At 43.9% G+C, this 26,844-nt stretch overlaps 1 protein-coding gene and 1 long non-coding RNA gene across 7 annotated transcripts in view; one reads left to right on the forward strand and one right to left on the reverse strand.

Moving 5' to 3' along the window:
- Nucleotides 1–1,978: 1,978 nt before the first annotated feature.
- LOC125022612 lies at nucleotides 1,979–26,844 on the forward strand. Of its 3 annotated transcripts, none has more exons than XR_007114464.1 (3): nucleotides 1,979–2,099; nucleotides 12,170–12,310; nucleotides 23,942–26,844. It is a non-coding gene; the product is annotated as an uncharacterized LOC125022612 (long non-coding RNA). The 3 variants fall into 3 exon arrangements; XR_007114463.1 differs by having other exon boundaries at nucleotides 2,018–2,090; XR_007114462.1 differs by lacking the exon at nucleotides 1,979–2,099 and adding an exon at nucleotides 8,565–10,670.
- The window catches only part of LOC125022611 (carbohydrate sulfotransferase 15-like), a 35,865-nt gene continuing 13,549 nt past the window's right edge, over nucleotides 4,529–26,844 (reverse strand). For 2 of the 4 annotated variants that reach the window (XM_047609429.1, XM_047609428.1), the window contains 7 exons: nucleotides 18,519–19,116; nucleotides 16,574–16,913; nucleotides 12,145–12,288; nucleotides 8,390–8,546; nucleotides 7,323–7,479; nucleotides 5,805–5,952; nucleotides 4,529–5,057 (listed from right to left, as the gene is read on the reverse strand). In XM_047609429.1, coding sequence (XP_047465385.1) covers nucleotides 4,858–5,057; nucleotides 5,805–5,952; nucleotides 7,323–7,479; nucleotides 8,390–8,546; nucleotides 12,145–12,288; nucleotides 16,574–16,913; nucleotides 18,519–18,959 — 1,587 coding nt within the window. In that variant the 5' untranslated portion in view covers nucleotides 18,960–19,116 and the 3' untranslated portion in view covers nucleotides 4,529–4,857. Of the gene's footprint in view, nucleotides 5,058–5,804; nucleotides 5,953–7,322; nucleotides 7,480–8,389; nucleotides 8,547–12,144; nucleotides 12,289–16,573; nucleotides 16,914–18,518; nucleotides 19,117–22,387; nucleotides 22,439–22,529; nucleotides 22,633–26,844 lie in introns of all 4 variants that reach the window. The other 2 variants (XM_047609430.1, XM_047609431.1) reach the window with 2 other exon arrangements.

The following is a 26,844-nucleotide window of genomic DNA, read 5'->3' on the forward strand; positions in this document are numbered from 1 at the left end:
CGGAACGAAACAGGGATGAAACATCTGCTTCAACACATCCCCCATTGTTAAGTGTCTGCTCCGATAAAAAATAGCTGAATCGATTAATTCAGCCGCATGAAGACCTGCCAACGCTAAATAGAACCACCGGGATAACGGGTAATGGGGACGAGAACGCACATGAAAGGGCTTTCTCATGGTTTAAGTCTGCCTTTTGTTTTGATGCCACATTTCTACAAGTTTTCAAAGAATCAACATTTACGAGAGCAAGGAAAAATTCCCGCTGCCTGAAACCGTCCCAGTAGCGTCTTAGCTTAGCTTAGGAGGCTGTGTGAAGAAATGCGGAGGGCAATCAGCGATCACAAGCTTTGCCAGAACAGATAAAACTGCATAGCTCTGTGTATCACAAGCAGATGGTTTGAGCCCCTCTTACGAATGTTCAGAAAGAGAATTAAACAGGGCGTGTTGGAGTGAGAACGGGAATAACACAAAAGAGATTAGTTGCTAATTTCTTGTCATCCATCTGAGGCATGATTTTTCTGAAGATCAGTTTCTTTTCTGCATTCCTCGCTTGCTTCATCATCAGTGGGCATGACCGAGCCGCACGCGGCCTCCTCGAATGTGCCTGGCAGTCTATCACAGCACTCAATCCGCGTGATGGATGGCAAATGTTTGTTGCGTAGACTTGTTTATGCAGATCTTTCTTTCTTGTTATCTCAAGAAAACCTGCCATTAATCACTGACAACAATAAGACTCAGAGACGGGATACAGAGGGGGATTTATTCAGCCAGATTGCAGATGTTGGTGGTCTTGAAGGCAGTTTCTACTCTGATTCCGATCCTTAGACTCCCCTCACAAAGACGAACAAGAGCCACAACATCATTAACGTTTGATCTGACCTGAGCGTGACGAGATGGAAGAGGGCAGACGAGATACGTGACGAGGAGCCCCCTCTGCTACGAACTTTATCCAGACTGACAGAGGAGAAATCAACCTGGAGGAAACGTCTCTCAGTCACATCCAACCTCCTGCTGTGAATCACATAAGTGTGACCTGAAACGCTCTCCTGCCATGTTACAGGTTCAGGGACTCAATTGCCGTGCCGCTGGCACCGAGACAACATTTCTTTTCTGAGGGGACTCATCTGCTCCTTTCTGCAAAGAAGTCACACAAACAGACCAAAAACAAACAAATAAATAAATAAATAAATAAAACACAGCAGTGCTTTAGCTCTGCGATACTCTCAAAACCTTTCTAGACTGTCTGCAGCTTAGTCACCAGCCCACTGGTTCCTTCTGAGGACATGAATCTGTGTTGCTCACATTGATTAATTCCTCAAGGGACAGTCTGCTTTCTTTGAAGTGGGGTTGTTTGAGGTACTTATCCACGATTGGCGTATTCCCTGCAGTGCATGGTTGTCAGCACGGCCTCGGTTTAGAGACGCAGATAGGAATACCTGGAGGGGAGTTCTGCCAACTAAAGAGAGTCAAAAATAAATAAATAAATAAATAATTCTTAGGTGTGCATTTACCATCACAACTTTACCAACCCAAAATGTGATCGTGTGTGTTCCTGAGAGTGTCCTGTGGTGACAGGTGTTGTGTTGTTAGTGGGAGCCTTTGGGTCTTATGGGTGGAGGACAGGGGCCCATGTGGATCATCTCACAGATACTTGATCAGTTTGGGATCTAGTGAATTTGGAGGCCAGGTCAAGGCCAGGCCTTGTGCTGTTCTTCATGTTTTTTGAGCCGTTCCTAAACAGTTTTTGTGCGTCTGTGTCAGGCTGCATCCTGCTGGGGACGGCTGCTCCATCAAGGAAAAATAACAAGCATTTTGATAAGAAAGCAATATATATACACGAAATACCTGTGTGTTAGTTAGTTTAGGTTAGCTGTTAGTTAGCTATTAGCGATTAGTTAGCTACTGGCTCCTAGTTAGCCGTTAGCTGTTAGTTAGCTCTTGGCTGTTAGTTTCGTTAGCTGTTAGTTAGCTACTTTAGCCGTTAGTTAGCTCTTTTAGCCGTTAGTTAGCTATTTTAGTCGTCAGTTAGCACTCCACCAACCTGGAAGCTGACAACTCTGCTCACGCAAAGGATTTACTATTGCCCGAATGTAAGCTCGGTAAGTTTATGCTATTTATACTATCATGAATATTGTTAATAATATTGTGAGGGTATTAATTAAGTGTGTGTTAGCTGTGTTTTGAAACATTATGGCGAATGATACTAACAACTAAATATTGCAATGGTGCTTTGGTTTTGCTGCATATTTCTTGCATGGACAATTTTTTTGAGCTTTTTTCTATGTGCTTGCTTCAGTAAAGCATCATACTGGGCTTTAACGTTGAAGTGGTCAGTTCTAGTCTTGAGCTTGAGTTGTGTCTTGCTGTTTACGATCATTATTACATTTTGCTGGGCTGCTCTTTTGTGGTTCACGTTACACTGCCCCTGTATCAAGATTTGGTGCACATGATTTGCTCATTCAGTTTTCAGGATGCTAAATAAATTGTTCTGGTAAAATATACCAAAATATCTAACTGAATTAAATTTCTGTTGACGTGCAAAGTGGTTCTGACAGATCTGAAGGGAAGCAGGAGTAGAAATCACAGAGCAGAACATGATCGAGATGGAGCCGAGTTTCCAAAGCTGCTGCCCACGTCAGTTCCAGCTTGGTTCATGTTTTCCAAAAACACTTGTTTGAACAACTTGTTTCGCTTCCTCCATCATTCTGTCCCCCCCAGGAACTTGTCACATAACCTGATGTTTACCCCATATGGGGCAAACATGTGGAGAAAAAAAAAATAGATTTATATTCCAGCCAGACACTTAAATGGTTATTCCGTGCTAATGTTTTCCTGTTGAACCGAGCACCAAAAGATTTATGCCAGCCCCCTCAATATCCTTTTTGATGAGTGCAGCCTGTTTTGCTTGAGGTGGTGCCACGAGGCACATTTTGTTGTTCTTCTTATTCTAACTGGAATATTGGTGTCCATTTAAATGCACCAGTTTGCAATGCTCGCCAGGATATTTCCTTCATGCCCTTTGCTGTGCTAAGCTGCTTCTGTCCAGCTCTTCTGCTGCACAGGCTGCAGCATTTTATACGCTCCTCCCACCCCCCCCTCCAGCATCCATCTGCAGGATAACTTCTAGGTCACCCTGGGGTGAAGTTGAATATTGTCTCAATATGATATCATCAAGTGATGAACCCTAAATGCCAAAAACTGTATTACCGTTATAAATCCGTTCCATGTGAGCCTGTTGACGACACGGCCGGTCATTGTTTTCCCCATGACAACAAGTTGTATTTTTAGCCCGCTGATGCCAAAACTCACAGAAACTGTGTCGAGAAATGTACATCTACAGGGTAAATGCAGGGTTCAGGAAGTCTCTGGAGTTTTCTTACTCAGGAGCTATAGTCGTCCAGTTTCCTGTCAGTTGCTCTATTCTGATACAGAGCAGACTGGGATGAAAAGAGGCTCTGATAATATTTGTGAATTCCAGTGAAATTCAAGTTGGTTGGGAGACGTTCATTCAAGCGGAGCCTCGTCGGGGCCGGCCAGATGAACCGTCCAACTCTAAACAAAATATGCAAATGATTTGCTGTTTCTTCCCCCCCCGGTCAGATTGTCTTGATTTCGGTCGAGGACAAAGTGGGCTTGTGTTTCGTGTTAATTATGACAGGAGGTTTTACTCTGGTATTTGGGTCAGTTTGTCTTAGTGGAAGATTTAATGGCTGCAAGAATTGAGGAGGTGCCATTTTTGTTTTGTAAACACGTTTTAAATTCTGACCTCTTTCCTTAAAACACTTCAGGGTTTCTGCGTTGTTGTATAAATGCTCTAATTCGCCAAACGTCTCAAGTCCAAGTTTCAGCTGTATATTGTTGAGTATTGTCTGCCCTCTGGTGTAGTGAAAAGGTATTTTGCACCCTCAGCACACTCAAGTTGGAGTGTCATATTTCTTTAATTTATATCTTTTTGAATAGATTGTAATTTATGTGTCCCTGGTTACCTTTTATTTATGTGTAGCTGTATTTCTGTCCAAGAAAAGTCTTTCAAATTGTTAAATATATATTCCATATTTCATAACCTCACATCCAGTCACAATCATTTTAATCCATGCTTACTACTACTTGGTTATTATTCAGTGTTTGTGGAAAAGATTGTTATGTGGTTTTATTCGATAGGTTCAATCAGAACTGCAATTACGGGAAATTGACTTCAAATAAAAAGTAATTGTCCTTTTATTTGCCTTTAATTTTCTTTTAAACTCTTCTTTCATCCAAATACATCATATCAATGCTTGAAGTTTGCTTTGAAGATAGTGTTTATCCCCCTGGAAGAGTTTATTTTTAGCCCAGTCTAGGTGGGTTAAGGCAAATTTCAATATTGCAGTTGCATGTATTTTCCAGTAGAGGGCGGTGTTGTTTCACTGATCGGTTTTATTCCCAGGACAAGATTCCAAAAATAAAAACGAATAGTTCTCAATTGTGGACCACGCTTTGAATCAATCCGATCAAACGTGTATAAAAGACAACGCGACTTCGCATTTGATATATTTGAATTCACTATTTAATTTTTTTGTACACCTGGCCACAAAAAAATAACAATCACTTCAATCCACTCACGCTGTCTCTCACACACACACACACACACTCAAAACCACCACACTCGCTTGTGCTCTTTTAAATCTTTGATTCATCTCTGCTTTTATAACTTAAAAAAATAATTTAAATTAAAAAAAAAAGAAAAACACATTGATTTTTTTTTTTCTTTCTTCTTCTTTCATGGGCACTTGAGAGAGATGAAAAACCCAAACAAAGAGGGCTGGCTGACGCTGTCAGTGGTTCTTTACTGAAGTGAGCGGGGCTGGGACGGGCCGTTCAGAGTTTGGAGCCGTTCACCCACAGGAAGGAGTCGTTCCGCAGCACTTTCGCCAGTTTCTCGTTGAACGGCGTGTAGAAGTCCCGGAGGATCTCTTTAGTGATGGGCAGCATGGGTCCCAGGTTTTTGTCGGCCGGCCTCCTGGTGTTCGACGCCGGGCTCCTCGTGATTTCCGACTCTATTTCTTTTGTCAGCGGCCCTGTAAGACACACACAAACCCTTCTTTTCATGCTCCCGTCGTTGACTTCGCTGCTGCACTTTACGAATGGAACCAAACACTGTGAAAGGACTCTCGAAGCAGAAGAGTCCCTGGGAAGTGATTGCACCTTGGATGCTGTTGGGCAGCTCTTTGAAGAGCTAAATCTGACCTTAGGGCAATTACACTGTGGGATAAACCAGTGAGGAAGGCTGCTTTTGTGCCTGCAGGACAGAACGGATTTTTTTTTTTTGTACCATCGTACCCTGAGGGAAGGTTAGCATTTTCAGCAAAGTTCAGAATAATACCAGGTGGAAATTAAATTTTCTTTTTCCAAGCTGAAGCACTTCAAAGTTAACATAATTTGTTTAATAAAATAAATGCACTGCTCTCGCAGACTATAGCGGAACGTCCTCTCTTGATTATTTTTGCCGCGGCGTGCAGACATTTGTGGAAGAAATGCTCTTCAGAGTCAGGTCAAAGCACTCAAAACAAATTCACAACAAAGGTTTTTTTTTTTTATAGACTGGAATTCAAATCCTAATGTTGTTATGGCCTTTTAATATGAAAATGACTGACTGGTGTTTAATCAGATCCGTGCACCCTCGCTGTTAATAATCGCCGCCGTCGCCGCGTTTACACGTCCCTATTTGTATTCAGTCGGCTCCTTTCGCCCTCGCGCTGATCCCGAGAGGAGCTTGATTACACATGCAGCTGTAGGTCACGTTCCAGGATGTGCTGCCCACTCACCCAAGTTAAGGAAATCAAAGACTTTGTGCATCGTGTATTTCCTGTTGGAGGCGTGGTCTTCCAACCTCAGGACCAGGATCTGTTCCCTGCTGAAGACGGTCAGCCAGTCCGTTAGGTACACTATGTAAAGGCCAACCTGCAATCTGACCTGAGGGCACACAAAAAAAATAAATAAAGGAGTGGAATCAACACAAGACAATACTCCTCCTTAGCAGAAGGACAAGGCTGCGCATAAACATACATTTTTAAAGAGATGATGAACAGAGGGAGGGGAATTTCAACAACTTTCTCTTTCATCTTCGCCATGAATTCTTCTGGGTAATGCTAGACACTGCGTGGGCATGTGAACCTGTCCTCGTGTTGTGTGGAGTGGTTGAGGAGGGGGATGCACTGATCAGGCATAACATTATGACCACTTTCTTAATACTCCAATAATCCAAAACGGTTGTGACTCATCAGAGAATGGACACGGGCCTTCTGAGGGTGGACGTGGATCATCCCACAGGTACTGACAAGGCTACGATACTTGCTAAAGGAGTTTCATCGCTATGGGGGTGGCCTGGTGCCTGGTCAGGTCCAATGTCAGGTCCCAGACCTTTTATGGCATTTTTCTTAATTTTTTTATGACATGTTGTTAAAATATAAATTGCAACATTATACAGTTAAACAAGCTTCGGTTGCAGCCCAGCAAATAAATCAGCCCACAAATTTCCAGGTAACTGTCATAGAAATGGATTTTTAGATTCTTTAACAAAGCCCTGCAACCATTTAGAGCAAATCATTACAAGCCCGGCCGGCAAGTCTGCCTTTGTTAATTTGGTGCAACAGTTGAGACCAATTATGTTTTGTAGCTGGTGTTTATTTTATTAGCTTTTTTTTTTTTTTGTTTGTTTCTCCCCAGACTAATCTGAAATCCGAAACTTTTTATCAAGGAGCCACAGCCGGGAGAAGGTGCCGTAAGGACGGCTGGGCTGCAGCGCTCTTCACGTGGGCTAATAACAATGATAGATATACATGGATGGACAATTAGGCCAGAGGCGGAGAGCACGCACGCTCCCGGAGGGCCGTGAAGCTCGTCAGTGGACTTCTGAATACGAGCCGGCAGCCTAGAGCGTGAGGGAGGCAAAAGGGGACAAGCCTCCTCCCCCCCCTCCCTCCCCCTCTTTCACCCAGTCTGCCTCAGGGCACTCTGGGAAAAGCTGGCCAGGGGCCTAACACCGGGGTCCTGCACCGGCTGACACTAAGGCCGGGTTCTGTGAGCAGGAAAGAAGTTCACAGCGTTGGCAAACTCGAGAGGCTGGAGGCACTGAGCCGCCCCACGACGTCGTCAATCGCTTTCATAAAGTCTGTCCGGGCGAGGTTTTAAGCATGTGCTAATGAAGCGTGGATTTCACCCCGTCGGCTCCTTTTCACTTCCATTTCTGCTTCTTGCTTCCCACCCGCCAATAAACTGCGGGCCAAGTGTCGGTTTAAAAAGCGCGAGCGAGGCGAGAGGAAGGGAAGGAGGGGGAAACTCACTGGCATGGCATTGTTGATAGTAGTGTTGTACACACAGGAACGCATCGTGTACTCCGTAAGGCAGCCCTCGAACAGCTGCAGCGACTCCGACACCTTCTCGTGGAAATCTTCTGCGGACTTGTTGGCGATGCCGAAGTAAAGGTAGTCAGAGTAGAGCCTGCAAGACAACAGGGGACGGACAGACGGCTCATTATTCATCAAGCTTGCAATCATTTTTAAAAGAAACTTAATAAACCCTGCGTTTTGTCTCCGCCTGTTAAAAATCTGTATGTTTTTACAGCGGGAGCACAGACGCAGATCGTTGTAGTTTACAGTAAATAAGGCCCGACACCATGGAGTGCCTCCAGTAGTTCAAAGAGAAGCTGATTGCGCGGTCGCAAAACAAAAAATAAATAAAAGCTGTGCGTACGGTGATGATTTCACCCAATTTCTGACAGTTTTTAAATAATGAGCCCGACGCGCTGGACTCATATCAAAGCGAAGCCTCGGCTCAGATGATGAAGTAAGCTGCCTCGCGTCATGTCAGCCTGCGTGAAATAGCTGGAAACGCCGAACCGTATAAACGCTCCGCCGCAGTTTAGTTTGACGTGTCGGTGTCCGTAGCGAGGAAATGCGCGAGCTGTAAACAAGTTGTAAAAAAGAAAAAATAATAATAAAATGGCACGGTTAATCTAAACCGAGCGTGCAGTTCATTTCCCCGGGATTTGTTTTAGGGTGAAGGCTGGGGACGGGCTGCGAAGTGACAGACACAGGCAATTATAGAGGGCATGTTCAGACGTCGCGTGAAGTGAAAATCAAAAGTGATCCCAGTTTTAAACAGAGGGCGCTCAGCGGCGAGCTCTCCGCTGTGTCCGACGAAGGCGTCAAAATGAAACTTACGTGACGGCAAAAGCATCTTCTGTGACGAGCCTTTCGTTTCCTGTAAGCCAGGAAACTATCACTCTGCGCCAGCAGCGTAAACAGTTTCAATAAGGGCGGCGGAGGCGTGTGCGTGCATGAGCCGTGTCTGCGTCACCGCTGGCGTTTCAGTGCAGATGAGCAGTTGAGGGCGGCGAGGTTTCTCTCACCTTTCCACCGGGTCCCTGAGCATGACAATGAAGCGGGCGTCCGGCTGCAGAGCGTGGATGAAATCCTGGATGAGGAAGGGAGGCTCTCCCTCCGTGTTGTTGTCATAGAAATACACCCAGGCGTTGTTATCCCACATGGTGGATGCGCTGGCTTCTCCTGCAAAATACACCCACGGTGGTTCAAACGAAAACACGCACAAAATCAGTCACACAGAGACAAAACACAACGCGCTTTTCTTCCTCCTCACTATTTGGCATTCGGCAAAGTGTGTAGCTCGCTGCTTTTCTTTTCGTTTCTTTGTTTTTGTTAAATCCTTAAACTACCAGTCGATTAACGGCCCAGTCCGTCAACTCGAAACTCAATTAGCTCATGTTTTGACAATCCATTAAGTGTTTCATCCTTTTTCAAGCGTAATTGCCAAATATTTAGTGGTCCCCGCCTCTTAAATTCGAGGATAAGCAGCTTTCTCGGTTTTCATAACGCTGTAAATCTCGCTTCGGATCGTTGGATTGCTGTGTTTTGACTAATTTAATTCGAACCCAAGCGTTCATTTTAAAGTTTCATTTTAAAGATCTTGCACAGTTGTGGCAAAAAAAAAACTAATTGTCCACAGACGGATTGAACACAATACTGAATGATTTGTTGTCCTGCGCTGAAAAGTTATGCTTCCTGGTTAAAAAGCTGTTCTCTTCTGACACTGACAGTGGCTTTGCTACGGGTGACGGCTGCCTGGTCTGGTCTAGGGGGACGGTGCGTGAATGAATACCAGTTCCAAAAGTTGGTCAGTGTTATTTATTTCTTCTGTCAGCGGTTTTAATTTTGTGGCTGACTTGGTGTAAACCCCTTGATATTTTTCTCATAAGAAAAGAAAAACTTAAATGATGCATATGTAATTTCTTTCAGCTTCACTATATAAATGTCCTGGCACACGTGTCACGGATTAATAAAAGGAGAGATCACTGAAACTCAAGCGCACAAAGGAAAACGCGAGAGCGATTGCACCTCTAACTGAGAGGAAAATCGCAGGATGACGGCGGCTGCGCTCATAACAAGTCGGGAGGACGTCATTTCTCATACTAATTTGGGAGCAGAAACTTTATCGGGGTTATGGTGAGAAATTACATCCTGGATTCATTAGGCTGTCTGTGCCCTCATTATCCTCTTATCTGCGGAGCGAGGCCGCCTTGTATTTTGGACGGAACACAACACGGGCCTTATCTGCCTTCCTTCCTTGGAGAAGGGGATGATAGCCAGGACCTATTTTCTGTGATGACTACGGCGAGAGTGAAACGGGATCGCTGCTAATGCTGTTACGCCGAAAATGATGCACGCTGCGATCAAGCCTTTTTTAAACGTCTGAAGGGCTTATTTTTGCACCGTCGGGAGGAGGGCTGCAATAAGGCAAACAAACGAAGCAGCCAGACCCCGGCCGTGCCTCTGGGGTTTCACAGTGGCTTGGGCTTGGCCGAGAGCTGAAGAAAATCAGAGGCCCGGGATCCTGGCCGTAGGCCTGCACCTTGCTGGGTTCTCCCAGGGCATGGTGTGAATACTGAGAGGGCCTTTGGCACACTCCCCCCCCCCCCTCCCTTATAAGGATTATTTATTTAAAAAGGGAAACAAAATAAGGCAGCGTGGTAAGCTTCACTCAATGCACCAACTCAATCCAGTGTGAAAAGACTATTGTTGAGAACTGAAATCAGTTCGTCTTTGCAGCCGAGCGGATTCATTGTAGCGGTGTTTAGACGACAGGAAAAGACAGAAGCAGAGGGGATGAAACAGGATATGCAGATAGAGGAAGGAGGTCTGTAAGACTTCTCTGCCCCGCTGCGGATATTAATGCTGTCCTGACACAAAAACAATGATTCCTTTATACAGTGCTTAAGTGAAGAGGCTAAGTGAGGCAGAAGGAAGTCCGGTATTATTAAGCTGTTAGAGCTTCTCTTTAGGGCTGAGTCACCGGCACTCTTAAAAATTACCTTCCTGCACTGGAGTGAAAGTGGCGGCTGCAGATCAGCCCCATGCTTCAGCCCCACTACCTGCTTCTTTAATAGCAGCTCCGTTATATTGGAGACAAGATTACGAGTGAAGTTCCAGGCAAATGTCAGGTCGCCCCGAGCTAAACGCTATTGGCTGCAGCCTGACGAGGTTCACAGAATCGCGTCGGGCCACGTTCCACGCGCAGATCACAGCGCCAAGACATGACCTGAGAAACTGATATGATTCAGCAAAGGGAGCAGAGCAAACCTCGATGTGATGCTCCGGCAAAACAGGAAGACAGAGGTAATGTCTGACAGGAAATGTTTGCGCAACCAAAACAGACTGGAGATCTGATTAGCAAGATGTAGGGCAGTTGTTTGCGTGGCGGTTTTTACCTTCACACTAGAATATAATTCTTGTGGTAATTATTATCTAATGGACTGCGGGTGTTTTATGATAACAGGCAAACGCTGACAAGGGACTTCCTGTCACACCGAATCACTCTGCTGTTTGCTGAGTTTTATTTTGTGCTTTACTTCGCTTGCACTGCGCAACGAGCAGAATATGATATTCTGTGTCTGGGTCACAGTTAATCTCGGGGCTGGAGTTCATATTGGATATAAAGTCTGGTTTGGTTGCTTTCGGATTATGGGCTTTGGGCTAGGATAAGGGGTCAGACCAAGGTTAGATTTAAACTGGATTCATGCAGCACACTGCTCAACAGGTTAACAGCAGACCAGTAAATAAAACACTGTCATCTTGCACCTGAAACGCCAGCCTTGTTTCGGTGCGTTTGCCTTGTGGTCTCAACTTCCTTTGCAACTGTCACACTTTTGTTTCACTTAACACTTGTAGGCTATACACATCACACTTGTTGCATGCACTTGTTGTCCATCTTTAGTTATTGGTTGTTGCAAAGTTGCATAAATATGCAGTTAAGATGCCCACTAACCACATAGGTGAACTATAGTAGCTTCTGAGCGGTTTAGTGTTGACACGTGGAGAGGTTGTTGCAGTCCTTCCTAACCTCAAATCAGTGTATTTTGTTGAGTAGCAGTAAAAAGGACTAAGCTAGTTGTGTAGTGGCAGCATGGAGGAGGGTGACTCCCAGAACACCGGAGCTCAATGTTACACCTTCTTGAGATGAAGGGAGGTGCCAACTTAAAAATCCAAATGATGTCCTGCATACTGTCTAGTGCTGTTGGCTAGGCTAGCTAGCTGCCGTCTTCTTGTTGGTTGCTAGCTGGTGGCTGACTGCTAGCCTGCTGGTCGGGTTTCAGTTGGCCTGGACTTCTGAATATGTTTTGCCTGGGATCTTGGCACAAGGGATTGTAACATTTTATCCTGTGTAATAATGAATGCAATGTGTTTGTCTTGTGGTCTCCACATGGTTCTTCCTTTGCAAATGTCGTCCTTTTGATTCAATTAACATTTGCAGGCTATGCATATAACTCGATATAACTCGTATAACTTAATTCATCAAGTTATTGGTTGTTGCAAAGTTGCGTAAATATGAAGCTAAGATGCTAACCGCATTAGAGTACTCCATTAGCCTCTTGGTGTTGGCACGTGGAGAGATAGTTGCAGCCTAACCTCAAATCAGTCCCTCAAAATGTTTTAACCTCAATTTGCCAAACTATTCAGCTGCTGGTAAGACTGCAAAACCAATACATGCTTGACTCTGAGTAGCTTTTGAAGTCTGTGGTTCACCCCTAAATGAATGCTGGTAATTCAACTATTGCACGCTGCGTAGTTTCCACAAATGAGAAAAACCTACCAATGATGATGCTTTTGTGTCTCAGGGATCCGCTGGTATTTCCTGTGATGTTGCCCTGGATCTGGTAGGCGGCCTGATCGAACAAGTCCAGGTAGTCCTCCACCGGGTATCGATCATGGAAGCCCTCGCTGAGACGAATGATGCCTGACGGATAAAGACTTTGAAGGTAAATACACCTCATGGTAAATAGTTATATCTGTGGATATGTTTGTTGGCAGGTAACACATCTTTACAAGGCAGGAAAAAAAAAATAGTTGGATTGATTTTACAGCGCAAAATAACGGTGAGTGTTCATCAAGGATGTTTTTATTCGTGCATGCTCTCTCCGTGCGGCACAAGGGGAGTTCATTAGTGCTTCAGTGTTGTCCTAGCTACAGAGCGACTCGGTAAAATGTCAGTTTAGATCCAGTCCGTCCATACTCATCTGGGGATTCTGTCCCTGTTAGTGTTTCCAATTAAGGGCCAATGTCAAGTTAATGGTGTAAATGCAGGACTGGCAAATGTGTTTTCCATCTGAGCTGCTGTGGTGCACAGTATAATTATAATTTACAAGGCAATTGTGGAGATTCGGTGTGGGACTTAGGAGTATCCACGCAGCAGGGGAATAATGAGGTAACTCGGGCGTCTGCTGCTTTCGGTGATGCTTTGATGGCGTCCCTGCAAAACACCTTCTCTGGTTAGCAGGAAAGCATGATTAGAAAACTACAGGAAAGTCTCCAAACAGCCTGCATCATAATTCATTCAGAACGGTCACACTTATACGAGGCGTGATGGCTCCGGCGCCTCTCGCTTCGGGACTTTTTCCTTTTTTTTCTTTTTGTCTCTTCTATTTTGATATGAATTACGCAGCAAGCAAGTTTCAAATAGGCGGCGCGGCTTGATGGGCGCTGTACACGGCAGACGCATCTGCTTAAGATTCAAACTGTTCCACCGAGAGAGCTATGTGGAGCAGATCACATCACATCACCTTTTTGCTCGGCCTCCAGGGGAGTAAAAGTAAATAAATACAAAACAAGCACATTTGAGTTCAGAGCGTTCTCAAAGGAGGTCTTAAGAGAGGAATGTTGATCACGAATGGATACAGCCTAAAGTACAAAGCTGCAAGGATAGAGGGAAAAGAAAGCGTGGGGAATAGGTGGAAACGATAACTGAGAGGGACCTCTGTCCTTGGGATACGGCTACATTTGCTGCTACGCGACATCACAAGCCGCAGTAAAACACGAGCGCGAGCGAGACGAATCCGAGCAAACGTCTGACGACTTTATGACCGCTTCAGATAATTCTCGACTCAAACTAAACACATAAAAAAAATAAGTATTGCACGCAGACTGATCAATCCACCAATTAGGGTTTGAAAGCCTCAGAGGGATTAGCGGTATAGTCAGGAACTGGATGAACTTCAAAGGTATCGCTTCGGCTGCGAGTGTTAAGCCTCTTTGATTATCTGCGCTGAGTATTTGGGTGCATTTCTCGAAAGGAAATTGTGGCCAATAACGGTATGTAACACCCTGAGACAGAATTACAGCGAAATCCTGTTCAGATCTTGCATTAAGATACGACCTGGGCGATCCGCTCACGTAAAAGACGCGTTAAGATCACATTTGAAAGATCCGATCTCTGACCAGGCCTTTGTTGGAATGACCTATACTCAACACCGCTGCATCAGAGTTTTGCCTCATTCACTCAGATAAACTAAAAACCACTATAAATGATCATCAGAAATAGAAGAAGCATTATAAGTGATGTCAGTTAATTAGTAATGAGAGAGCCTTTTAAAATATTCTGTCATTTTTCCTGTTAACCAACTAATAAATAAATAACTCTAAGTAAGAATTCACAAATTAAATTATTTACAGTGAGTACACGAGTGGGATTGTGTGTTAATTATTGATGCGGTCATGTTGATGTATGAGGAGCCAGATGTGCTTAAGTGTTTCCTCAAGAATCAGTGATGTCATTAATTAACTTTATTAGCATTAGATTTCGGTCCATGTGGAAATTTCCAGGGTTGGAGCTTTAATCTGAGCTTTTCTGAGGTCTCACCAACGTCAGGGTGGAGATCAATAAATAATAAGTTAACATATGAAGTCATGACGCACACACCTGAACCAGAGCTGTTAGCGAGATCAGCTGTTACAGTGGATGATGTTGGGATTTATGTGAACACAAAACTGAGAGATCGGATCTGGAGACACGTTTGGAGACGCAGGTCTGAACACACGCACCTAAAGCTGATCACTAGCAATCCAGATTGGATCTTAATGCAAGGTCTAAACAGGCTCTGGGTGTAATTAGAAAAACGGCTTCAAGCAAAAACAAAATGTATCGTATCCACGCCCAGAAATCACTGTGAAAACCGAGTCCTAGTACTCCACTGATGTGATAGCGCAGCTGCCATTCTTAAAGGAGAATTATGAGATTATCTGCACACTTTATATGTGCAACGCAGTGTGAAGCCATTATCTAATCTGATCTTGGTTTTGTAATCAGAGCTGAGTCTGAAGCCATCACTCCGTATGGCTGATCTTTGCATTCATTTATTTTTCTTAACGTTTTTAACAAACACAGGGAAACATTAGCCGCGCCTCTTGTGCTGCTGAAGCTGCAGAACGTTCCGATTATTCATGAGTCGTGATGATTATTTCTGTTGTAAGGGAAAACAAAAACACATAGGTATTTTTGATGATGATTTTCTTTTTTAGGGGGTACCGAATTAGACTCTTAGCCTACTTAAAACTGGTTCCACCAGCATTATTAGCTAAATTTAATTCATGCAACCATTTCAGATCTACGTGGAAAACATCACTTGTTTTGGTGCTACATGACCCGCAAGTTAAATAAGTCTCAGTTTTGTTTAATACGGAGGATTTTCAGTTCATTCTGGGCATCTCGCGTTGCTTTTTATCCCATCTGCGATGGTGTGGTGATTCTTTTTAACATCACAGATGCTCATCGAGAAGAAGGAAAAAAAAAAAAAAGAAAGAAACAGGATGGCAGCCACACTTTTAGTTGACAGAACTGCCATACGACCAGATGTCTGCTGTGAGGAGGCTCTTACTTCTCATCGCGCAGGGTTTGTCTCTTTGTCTGAGTAAATGACTTGTTTGCGTTGCCACCTGTTCAGACTCCTCCATTGCCAACAGTGAAAGCCAGAAATGTGGCAGTGGGTTGTGTGTGTGTGTGTGTGTCAAAGAAATTTGGACCGAAACAAGCCATTAATTAACGGGTACCATTAATGTTTCCACCAGCCAAACTCGCATATATTTACAGAAATAAGCCCCTAAAAAGTTCAAATAAAAAAATGCAACAGCTCAATCATAACCTGAAGTGATTTGCTGTGCAATTAAATAAATGTATAATTGAAATCTTTCTTATTTTTTAAATGAGAGTATAAAATCTAAGGTGTCTAATGTGCTTAGGCTGAAAAGCTAGAGCACTCATGAGAGGACGTTTGCGGCGGAGAGATGTTTCGTGCAGACATTAACATTTGCTTAACAAGTGCGAGAAACAGTGCACCCACACGTGTGGCATCAAAGCGCGCGACGAGGCTTCAAACGCCGTCTCCCTCACGTTCTTTTCAAGTGGCTTCGACCACGGAGACAAATCTATGTCACAGATGAAGGCGACGTAAAGTTAGGCTGGATCCCAGCCGTTAATGAGCGTCGTCGCCACGCGAGCTCAACCATATATGCGCTAAGATGAGAAAGCTGCGGTGGTGAGAGACTAATGATGGCATACGGGCTCACGGGTTAGGGGGAGAGGAGAAAAAAAGATTAGCATTCAAAATGTTGAATGAGGGAGGCAATAAAAGACTGAAAATACACCGTCGAAGCTGTAAATTTAGGCCTAACAACCCTCAGGTAGAAAATAAACAGTTTAGGTTTATTCTCATGCACGGCACGAGACGGGTCTTGAATATTCATCTCTCGGTTAATTGCATTGGAATTGCACTGGGAGATTGAACTGCTTGCCTCAGAAATACTTAATAAATGCCACTTTTAGGGCTCACATCCAGCAATTTATCACACACGCACGCACGCGTGCACACACACACACACACACACACACACAGATAGAGATAGACACACAGTAATTACAATTTTTTTGGTGAATTTGATGTAGAAAACTCTTAGTTTGACATAGTGTGAAGTTGTCACTCACTACCTATAGGACTTTCTCCCCAATTAATGACTGAAATGAGTGAAAATGATGGAATTTAATTGCCACAACCCGCACATCTAGCAACAGTAAAAAGTATATGAGAAATATTTAGTGATGCACATTAAACATACAGGCCTGTCTTCTTGGCCTTGTCTCCGTCAAAATGAGATGCTGTCACATTTTGCACTTAACAATACTCTCAGGCTCTCATTATCGTGCGCCAGCCTGGAGGCATCTGCCAAAGATAGTCGTAGTGGGTTTTACTTACCAAACCTCTTGCGGGTCCACCAGTGCGGCTCTTTGAAAGTGGTGAACTTGACGTCGGGGTGCAGCCTCAGACGGTCGTACAGGTCCGTCGTGCCACACTTTGGTTGTCCAATGATATAGAAATAAGGAAGGCACCGCATGCGGTAGAGTTTCCTGTTGCTGCGCAGCAAATGTTCCTGGAAAGTGTTCCTCAAGTGCTGAAAAACCGTCCGGAATCGCCGCGAGTACCGTCCGTACAAGTTTGTCCTGTATGGATCTGAAGTGATATTCCCAGTGTATTCCTCATACCAGCAGGGGTTCTTGACGCCAGGCAGGAATTTGCGGGGGATCACGGAAAACATCTGCAGAGGAAAAGAAAGCAGAGTCACTACACTTCCAAAGTATTTCAGACAAAGTAGGCAATAGACTTGCCCCATCACATTTTTGAATATTACTATCTTAATAGTTTGACCATGGTAAGTATTCAGCTTGATTAATAGGTGTAAAGTGCACTCAAAGCATGAGTTTATAGGAACAATGATGCACTAATTTCATCTTTCCGTAGACACGGTAGTGACATAATGGCAGTTAAACCTTTTTTAGTGGTTGCTCTCCAATCGACCGGGCCTGGAAAGCAATTCTGTGTGTGGTTGTACAACCTTATCCTTTATTAGCACGTATTATGCCAACTTCATCTTCTTTGTCATCTTCTTGGGAGGCTGCAAGTGGAGGCATCCTTCAACTCTTGCCATCAGACTATTTTCCGAATAGTAGCTATCAGAGGGTTTTTCGTTTCTACAGCTCATTGCGTATCAAATTCTTTGTGTGATTTGCCATGTTTAATTGAAGAAGATGACAGGATATTTTAACATTAATTAGGACGGACTTCAAATGTCAGGGATAGAATATTGATTTGGTCCACAAAAATCACACGTTTGTCACAAGGTTGCGGCCAAACTATGAACATTAAAGAACTAAGAACCAAGAATTATACTATTTCAACCTTGGCAACACACCATGAGTAGACATTATTTTTTTTGTCAAATTCTTCGTTTCTAGCAGGCTAGATACATTTTACTTTTTACATCTCTACTGAGTCAGATGAGAAGTCAATCCTCTTTTTCCTTACTGGTGTGGGTTTGATAGGCTTGTATTGCAGACAGGTTTCTTTCTTAATTTGGCACAACTTTTTGACGATATTCTGTTCACGTTTCAAAGAGTTTTTGTTGATCAAACCAAACACAGAACCGTGTTATCATGACTTACACGCTGCCTGCGAGATGCAGCCACTGTAGGGACAATTAATGCCGGATCCATCCGCAGATGACATATTGATTGTCCCCGCAGCCACACTACTCCTATTCATTAGCTTGTTCAATAAGAAATTAGTTACGTTGCAAATAGCCTCGACACAAGCCATTATCATTAAGATTAACAAATAATTGAAGCAGGCTTTGAGGTGATGCGGAGAAAAAGCCGGTGGGCCAGTGCATTGGACGACTTCGGGGCTGAGCTTTAAATCTCTTCGGGAAAAAAAAAAAAAATCCGATAGGAGCCTATGCAATTATCTGGTGTGACATAAAGTGTTACACAAGGTGTTCAGAGCAGGTTTATCTCTTGTATAAATTAAATTAGACACTGCAGCCACAGTGGAAAATTGCACCAGTGTGGCTGTATTGAACCCTGTGAAGACAGCATGCAGGCACAAATCCTGATTGGAATTGCCTTTTCACAAGCATCTAATTAAGCTTTAGGACACATCTATGATTGTCCATTAAAGGAGAGATCGGTATCATACTGAGGCATATTAGTTATGATTAAAATAAAGACATATAACATTTAGATTATAACATGCTGAGATATTAATTACAAAATTGATCGGATACCAAATCAAATTTCTTTGACAAAAGCTTGCATCCTTTCTGGGTACGTAATATAAAAGCCGATAATATGGTTTGGCTACTCACATGTGGCTCACTCTTAACCAGCGCTTTGAGCTTTGGAAGCTGTCGACTGCTGCGAAACTCCACCTTGGACGTGATGGATTTGACCACCAGTTTGATATGTTCGTAGTCCTTGACCGAGGAGAGGTTGAAGGCAAAAGGTCCCGGGCTCACCAGGCTGCTGAAGTGGTAAGGGGAAGGGGTGAGGAGGAGACCCTTCTTGTCCCCCGTCAGAATGTACGAAGCCATGATGAGGAACGTGACGGCCAGGCCGAACAGGAAGCTGTAGAGGCGGATCTTGCGGAAGCAGCCCAGGGTACTCCAGCGTCTCGGCAGTTCCCGTTTCACCTGAAGGACTGCGAAGAGGTTCATAGGCGTATCGTCCACCTGAAGGAGCAGCGGTCTCTTGCGGTAGTCGTCCACTGTGGAGCCCAGGAGGCTGTATTTGTAGTCCATCTGTGTCATGGTGTCCAGAGCCGGCGAGTCCTTTGTGTCACAGCTTTAGGCGCTGGGAGATGTTACGGAGCCGCCCAGAAAGGACATCTTGGGATGGGGGAATGGCCAGTACATGATATCCATGATGGGTTGTGGAGAACAGCCCATCTCATCTTTGGAGACTTCCCTACAAAAAAGAAAGAAGAAGAAGAAAGAGTAAGAGGGAGGAAGCTATCAACACTGTCTCAGTGTTTTCATCTTCTGGGTTCTGATGCTGAAATGAAGACTAATGGACTTTCTAGGGTTTCTTGGTTTTTGATTGTGGCAACTGTGCATAAATCATATCATGCAGTTAAACTAATCTCACTTCCTCTTCCCCTTCCTGTTTTAATCAGACAGCAGAGTAACACCCTCCCCCTGCCCCCTCATTTCCTCCCAGTGCATCTGAGTCACAATATGGAGGGAGTGATAAGGGCGAGGGATGCATTCAGCCGAGGAACTACCAGGCTGTGTGTCAGCCTCTCCTGGGGAGACACGCAAATATAAGCGATACCCCGCCCCGACCCGAGGAGGGATTATATCATCAAAAAACAGTATTCCTCGGTGTGAAGTCACATGGATCAACAGTCATCCACAGATAAAGAGGAGGGCCGGTGTCTAAAGAACCTGGGGATCTCAAATGTAGCACAGTGACAAAAGTTCAATAGAGACGAGGGTCGAGGACACTTCAAAGACTGGGCAGGATGTTCAGGAATTGGCCGAAGGCCTCGGTAATATTTTCGAAAAATCTCCACACTAGAAACTGCCTGGAAACAGCCATGAAGTGTGATACACCTGCAAACTGCTCCTGCCCGCATACATCATAAGATAAGGGCTCCACGGATGTGAGTCATCGCTCCTCCTCACCGCCGCTGATACCGTGCGGCCGCCTTCGCCATTGGTGTATGCGTGCAGCTTGCAGCAGCACTGATAAGAAGACCACAGGAGAGTGCCTGACACATTTGCTCAAGCAATGTCATTTACCTCCAGCTGAGCCTTCTGCTTCATGCCGCACAGCGACTGTCTCACAAGGAGACAGCTATAGAAATAATGGCAACTTCCGTGAGAGGAAGATGTTAGATTTTTAATATGTTTTGCTTTTAGCCGGAGCAGTATTCTTTTTGTATCACTTTCAAAAAGAATAATCATTGAAAGCAATATATAACTACTTCAATTAAAGTTTTATTACACATCTTAAGGTTTGGTATGAGAGCTTTTTTTTATTACAACTTAATGTTATTTAAATACACCGTATTGGTGCAGCATCCCATTTACCAAACTCAGAAATTTTCCAAAGCTCCAAAGCTTTGGAAAGGACTAAGAGGTTTGCTTTTAGCAGAAATGTAATTACTGCCGGTCAGATGTTCCATCACAGAGATGGACGCTACACTGTAATCAAAGCCCCAGATGTAGGATGACATTTTCAGGATCATACTTAACAACAAACCCCGCTGTTTGCTATTGATGAGCACACGCAATCATCTGTAACCGCGGTGTCTTTAGCACTTATTGACCGACTGCGTCCTTCATCAGCGCCGAAGTCAATTGGACGCTTTAGACAGATGGAAGGAGGAAAAGGGCCACGGGGGTTAAACGTGGCGGGAGAGCGATGGGCGAAGGAGTTGAGAGATGAAGGGAAAATGCAAATAGGAAAAAAAAGGGGGGCTGTGTCATTGACGGGAGAATGTCACTCTCGAGGGAAGTCGCGTCTCAGTCAATCAGTCGGCTAACTGCGGCAGTGGCAGCTTGACAGATCTGCTCCTTTCGCGAAGCAAATACGTTGCTCTTGTCGTCAGACACGAGGAGATGAGTCAAGCCGAGGTATGTCTATAGGGCGCTGGACGGAGACGACGCAAGGTTGCATCCTTCCTTTCACATTTTCCGCACAGAAGAGAGATGTTTACCACAACTGTGCTTTATCACCTCTCGCACGGCGTTTCTAGAAGGGTTCATTGTTGCTTCAGTGATTAATAATAAATATTTATCAGCACTTTATATGGCATTAAGTGCCAATGAGGCAAACGTATGGTTGTGAGCTTCACCAATATTAATCAATCTCTGCGATTCTTGATTTGTTAGTCATTAGGAATTCTTTATATGGTACATTAACATACACCAGACCAGGCATAACATACATAACAGACCAGGCATAACATTATGACCACCTTCCTAATATAGTGTAGGTCTTGTGCCTTGTGCCTCCAAAACTGTTGTGACTCATCAGAAAATGGACATGGACCTTCTGAAGGTGTCCTGTGGTGTCTGGTAACACAGAGATATTAGTAGGAACTTTGGGTCCTATGGGTTGAGGGGATTCTAGTCAGTTTGGAGGCCAGGTCAACATCTTGTGCTGTTTTTCATGTCAGGCTGCATCCTGCCGGGGGTGGCTGCTGCCATCGAGGAGTGTCGTTCCTATGGCTGAGGGGGTGTCTGGTCTGGTCTGGTCTGGTCTGGTCTAGGTGGGTGGTACATGACTAAATGACATCCACATGAATGCGGATCCGCGTTGAATTGTCACAAGATGGTCAATGTTATTAACTTCCCCTCTCAGTGGTCATAATGTTATTGTTGTTAATGACATTGAGAAACTTGTTACCAATGATTTCCCAACAATAATACGATAAAGTAGGAATTGCGAATCATTTATTAGATATGCTCCACCAGAAAGTGGTACTAAGAGGAAAATTATTGCTCACTTAGGGAGTCTCCAAGTGACAAGAAAATGCCATCTGACTGCAAAGATCAAACTCATTAACCACAACGATAACTCACATTCGTAATGATTGTAATTAACTTAAAATACACAGGCATCGGTGGTAATGCCCCTTGTGCTGGACTGATGGCTCCCTCCCCGTGCGGCGCAAATGGAATTGGCCACGGCCTTAATCACTCATCAGAGGGAGGCCTCTCCATAGTGTCGACCCTGTCATTCGGGGGCCGATCAGTGAAACAGGCAATCAAGCAGATTTGTCGTTTTTCTTCTCGTCGTCCTCTTTTCTACCTTGCCTTTCTTCTCTAACAGTTCTTCTCCGCGCTCGTCGCTGTCGATATGTCCGTGAAAAGCTTCATATCTCTTTTGTATTTCATGAATCTGCCATTCTGAATCCATTGTTGTTAACCGCCATTTAGCCATCAGTAAGCAGCAAATCAGATTTCAAAGTGGCTACATTACAGCCTTCCTTGCGCTTTGAAGATGAAAGTTTGCTTTCTTTGGCATTGATTGAGCAGACCCCGAACGGCTGAGCGGTAACACAAAAATAATAGGCAAGGCTTCAATTGCAGTGTGTTAATGCCGTTCTGTTTTTTACGTGACTCGCGGTCGTGTCCATTGTGAATGTTCCCAGACAATAGGGAATGACAAAAACACTCCACAGCTCTTAAATCATTCATCAGACCACAGCGGCGGTTTATCATTATACCTGGCTGGAGTCTGTGCAGCGCAGAGCTCGCTGTCCTACTTCTTCAGTTCTCTGAAATTTCAAATGGAGGAAATTAATTGCATAGAGTGCCGACGGGCCTATGAAATACCCTTTTTGTTTTGATTCAAAGCAAAGCACTCACTATCTCTCAGACTAACAGAGAACTCCTTGTTCCCCGTCACAGAAAACTGTTAAAATGTCTCCTCGCAGATCTCTCTCCGTGTTGTTGTCTTCATCTTCGACTGCTGGAGAAGATGAAAAGGTTTCTGTTGGGCATAATGGATTTTAAGAGGAAGTCAAAACTTTTCCTGCTTGTTTCCCCTTTGGACGTCGTGCAAGTACAATTTGTTTCCGAGTGTTTTCTTTCACGTAAGCGGGGGAAGTCCTCTCGTTAAATGTCAGACTATCTTTTCTCATTGGTTGCTGTGTACACCCCATGACATCTTAAACTCCTCTTATCTGCGGGAGCAACAGGCAGATTACAGCTTACACTGGAGACTGGAATGCAACATCGGGTTGTGCACCGAGCGAGACGATAAGGCTCAGGCAAGGCTGAGCCATATTACCATGACGACGCAAAGAAGAGTCGCTAAATTCTCAAAGACACTCGATTTATAACCTTGTGTTAGATCATAATCTACTGAAACAGGAGCTCAATACACAAAAAGACTAAAAACATGCATTACCGTACAGACAATATGAATATGCATGTGCATGTGCTCTTTCTCAAAAACAAGGGAACACAATGTAAAAAAAAAAGTCATTATCTGTAACTCACTGTGCATTGACTGCTGCTGTGTTGCATCTGTCCTTTCTTATAATTGTGTCACTGCCTTTAATAACATATTAACACAAGTGACACAGGTCTATGTATAGTTTTAAATTTCTTTAAATACACGTTAACATGATCCAACCCATTTAATAAAGGGATAAATGGAGGTTACATAGCCGCTGTTGCACATGTTGAAATAATAATAATAAAAAAATTAATATTAACATGTGTATTATTTGAATAGCTTAGTACTGAATGCAAAATTGTAATAATAATAATGTATATTTATAAATAGCTCTAGGCCGAGTTTAATATAAAACACATTTAGTAGGTAGGGGATCCCTGCTTATTCTCGCCATCAGTTTGAGGGTCCTTGGTCTGAAAAACCTGGAAAATCCCTGATGTAGATTAGAAAACATGAAAAATGACACGCTGGAGCAGACAAAACACAGGAATATACAGAGACCTCGGAGACCTTGAGAATAGAACAGCACATTCTGTCCACAGAGTCCTTGTAGGCAGCTACCCACGAGTACTCTCAACCTCCTCTCACAGCCTGATTTCAGATGTCCACTGTCATACTGAGAAAACAGGTTGTCGTTCACGGACAATCTTGTCGCTGAAGCCACTTCCCTCGTTGGGACCACTTATAGGTCCCCCTCAGCAAATAAGAAAAAAAATGAAGACATGAGCAGACAGCTAATGACTCAGATCTGACTGTAAGCAGAACGTCTGCCGACTCGGCCGGTTTCCCGTTAAGGCTTTTTTTTTTTTTTCTACAGAAACAGCTGATGAGCGGATTGCGAACGCCAGTGCCGGCAGAAGCAATGCATTTTACTGTACGTTCTCGTCTGCGAAACCATCTGCTCATCCTCGCCGCCGCGACCTCTCAGAGGCAGGAAGTGGATTTTGGTTGAAGTCCACCAATAACACAGGAAGTGCTGTCGGGGCAGGAGCATGACAGAGGCAGTTGGAAGGAGGAACAAAGGGGTTGTCTTTGCTGTGTCAGCTGGAAAAAATAAATATGTTTTCCCACCACAGCCACTCACAGTAATTAAAGTTCAGCAGGAGGCCACTGTGAGGGTGGTACACTCACTCACACGGCGTGTGACACTGGAGCAGCCTCCCGGTTGGTTGAGGAACACCGGTGACAAATAGCTGCTGATGATGCTGACACTGCCTACTCTGATATCAAGGATATTTTAATTTTCTGAGGGGATCCCTCTGCAGAAACAAAAGGATATATAAGCATTTGGATGTAGTATAAATTATTTACCATTCCTTTATGGTGCATCCATTACTTAGTGTCTTATTTTGCTCTGAAATGAGTAAAAGTTGCAGAAGTTCCCAGAAATGTGTGTCACTTTGCTTTCACTCTTCTGTCCAGTTCATCTCAATCCAGCTCCATTGGGTTAAAGTCTAGAGACTCCATGTTTTCAAAGTTTCCATCTGTTTTTTTATCATGAGGTAGTTCTGGTACAGTTTGAGCTAAAGTTTTGGGTGACTGCCTTGTTGTAGGATGAAACCGTGACCAACTGTACCAGAGGAAACTTTTGACTGCTAGTGCACTTGTACTCGAAACGGCTCTGCAACTGCTCAGGGTTAGCAACCAATGTTGGCTGCAAAGGTGTCAGGAGTAGCTCTAACCTCTAAGCGGTAACGGGAAAATCTGCCTTGTCTGTGTCTGCTTTATAGTAAAAGCAACGCTGCGTGTGTCACTTGTGTGAAGCAGCCAGCAGGATTCGGTGAGAAATGAATCACAGCTACACAAGGAAGTGTTAAACTTCAGCGTGTTTGTGCTGGAAATGTAATTTCTCAAACTCGATTTTCAACCGTATTTTGTACGTTTGATATGGTTCAAAACCAACAAAAATAATAGATAACTCGTGTAAATAAATGCTTGTAGAAGTTGTGATAAAAACGTAAAATATGAGCTTTAACTGTGGATTTGTATTTAAATAAATGAATTAAATTGGAAAAAAGCATCATTGCCGAGTGCAAATTAACCGAGAACCCAGGCGAGCTGCTGAGGTGTGAAATGAATCCTTACACCAACATCTGGAAATAGGATTGTATGTCTAAAATGTACTGCAAAGAGCAGTGACAATAAAACAAGCAGGGGCCCCCTGACCTGTCAGGTATGTCACCACCTTCCCCAAACCCCCGAGTTTCTGCTCCCGGGTACAACCATGTAAATCACAACCTTGAAGATAAGCATTTACTGTGGATTAGAGTGGATTCATTTGTCATAATACCCATATCATCCATCACAACCATCCACATCGGATACACTGTCGACCAAAGGATCAGAATCTAATCTCCCTTCGTCTTCCACCCAAAGGTCCTGACTGTGACCTGGGTGATGAGCCGCCGGGTCAAATTATGAACACAGCCATCGGACGCTCCTCAGTTCCTCACTGCACAGGAGGCTGGTGAGAAGCGTGGCCTTTGCCCTCGCGTTCAAAACCGCGACTCAGCTGCGATTCTCACACCGAGCCCCAGTTTCCTCCGGCTAATCTTTTATTCATTATTTTAATTTCACATCGCATCCTCCCACGGCCGGCGCTCCTTCCGAAGGTGGATAAGTGCTTATGATGTCGTCATTAAAACAACGGCTGCCATTTAAATTATAGATTGTGGTAACGGATACGTGGCGAGAAGCACGCCCTGTTCCGGTCTGTGCACACAATGAGGATAGATTGCCACTGAAGATGACAAGAGGGAAGGTGAAGGCTCACGCGTCCTATCTCGGATGAAGAGTCTTCTACATCAGTCAAGGGCAGTAATTTTATTTGAAGTGATACATCCGTAACACAATAAACAATCACGGGTTTCGTGTGCGAATGAAATGGAGCTTCAGGTTTGAGGGGCATATGCAAAGCGGTGCAGCAATTGCGCAGCGGTTACCAATGAATAATTTATCAGGATGAACTTAGATGTCTCATGTAACTTATTACCTAATTTTAGAAAATGTATACCCATATGGATTTTGGAAATATCTTTGTGGGTATTTTTCCCAGCTATTCTCTTCCTTTTGGCTCTCCTTGCCGTCACTTGGTTTCTCTATGGAATCTTTTGTCAGTCACATGTTATCTTGTTTGATAGATTTACTTTGTGAAATGTTAATCTGACACAGTTTGAGTTGTAGGTTGAGATAGGGTCGGCGGTACACCGGTTCATACCGAATCCCAGTATATATTTTTTTTTGTTTTGTTTTGATATGAATTTTTAATATACTGACATACCGTTCGGAAAGTTGTGCTGTGTCATGGTTTGTCTGTCTTTTATTTTGTGAATCAGGTTTTGTGTTTCCTCTTTTATTTTGCCAAGTTTCTTAGTTTCCTGTCGTTCATGTTTCCTTGTGGTTATGTTATGTCATGCTGTGTTTCCTGTTTTATTTTGTTAAGGTCTGCTGTTCCTGTCTGTGGTCCTAGTTTGTCCATTGATTGTTCATTGGTTTCACCTGTGTTGATTGTCATCATGTGTTTCACCTGTGTCTTGTCTGCCCTGACCCCTCTTGTGTATATATAGCCCTGCTTTCCCTTTGTTCCTTGTCACGTTGTTAATGTCATCCCCATGTCACCATGGTCCTTGTTATCATATCAAGTCAAGTCAGGTCATGATTCTTTAGATTTTTGTAATTTGTATTTCCTGCCTTGCGCAGCGATTTTTTTGTTTGATTGTT

The sequence above is a fragment of the Mugil cephalus genome, chromosome 16, assembly GCF_022458985.1.
Source record: "Mugil cephalus isolate CIBA_MC_2020 chromosome 16, CIBA_Mcephalus_1.1, whole genome shotgun sequence".
Classification (NCBI taxonomy): Eukaryota; Metazoa; Chordata; class Actinopteri; order Mugiliformes; family Mugilidae; genus Mugil; species Mugil cephalus.